The 770-nt window shown below is 59.6% G+C and overlaps 1 protein-coding gene across 1 annotated transcript in view; it reads right to left on the reverse strand.

Moving 5' to 3' along the window:
- The window catches only part of ANKH (ANKH inorganic pyrophosphate transport regulator), a 196,189-nt gene extending 195,425 nt beyond the window's left edge, over window positions 1-764 (reverse strand). The window contains exon 1 of the mRNA XM_019521304.1: window positions 590-764. Within this exon, the coding sequence (XP_019376849.1) occupies window positions 590-685 (96 nt within the window). The 5' untranslated portion in view covers window positions 686-764. The remainder of the gene's footprint in view (window positions 1-589) is intronic.
- Between the last annotated feature and the right edge of the window lie 6 nt (window positions 765-770).

The following is a 770-nucleotide window of genomic DNA, read 5'->3' on the forward strand; positions in this document are numbered from 1 at the left end:
AGACATCCTCTCCCTTGCCCCCCACCCCTATTAATATCTCCCTTTCCAGGCGATTGCATGGTGGGCTCCACCAGACCCATCCCTGCTGCAGTTCTGCCTCCAGCCCACCCTATTCCTTTTTGTTTTTAACGCTGTCTTTGTGGTGACTTTAAAGCAGCTGCTGCAGCTGCAAGCTGCCATCTTCAACCGCCTTTTGGGATCTGCCCTGGCAAACACAGAGCTGCAACTGACAGGCTCTTGCTGACTAGCAAAGGGGTGGGGAGGAAGGCTGCCTTTGACCCCACCCTGTGCTCTGTGTGTGTGCCTGTGCTGTGCATATGTGTGTGCTGTGTGTGTGCCTGGGCTATGTCCTGCTGTGTGCATGTATATGTATATGTGTGTGCATCTGTGTGCTGTGTACCCTTCTGCGCTGTGTGTGTGTCCTACTGTGTTTATCTGTGTTCTGTGTATGTATATCTGTGCGGTGTGCTCTGCTGTGTGCGCCTGCACGTGTGTCTTGCTGTGTGCATCCGTGTGTGGGCCTGTGTCCTGCCGTATGCCCTGCGCTGCCCTTGGATGTTACCCCCGGACCCGGCGCGGCTCCCGCTACCTGCTCGCCGAAGTCGATGGCGATGTTGGTGATGCCGAGGGGCACGAGGAAGCGCACAAGCGGCCAGTAGTTCGTGAGCGCCGGGAACTGCACCATGGTCCGCGGGGCCGGGGCCGGGAGCAGCAGCCGGAGCCGCGTTCACCCACCCTGGCCGCTGCGCGCTGTGTGCCGGGCTGCGGGC

This window comes from Gavialis gangeticus, unplaced genomic scaffold (genome assembly GCF_001723915.1).
Source record: "Gavialis gangeticus isolate Ggan-Ray unplaced genomic scaffold, GavGan_comp1, whole genome shotgun sequence".
In the NCBI taxonomy this organism is placed as follows: Eukaryota; Metazoa; Chordata; order Crocodylia; family Gavialidae; genus Gavialis; species Gavialis gangeticus.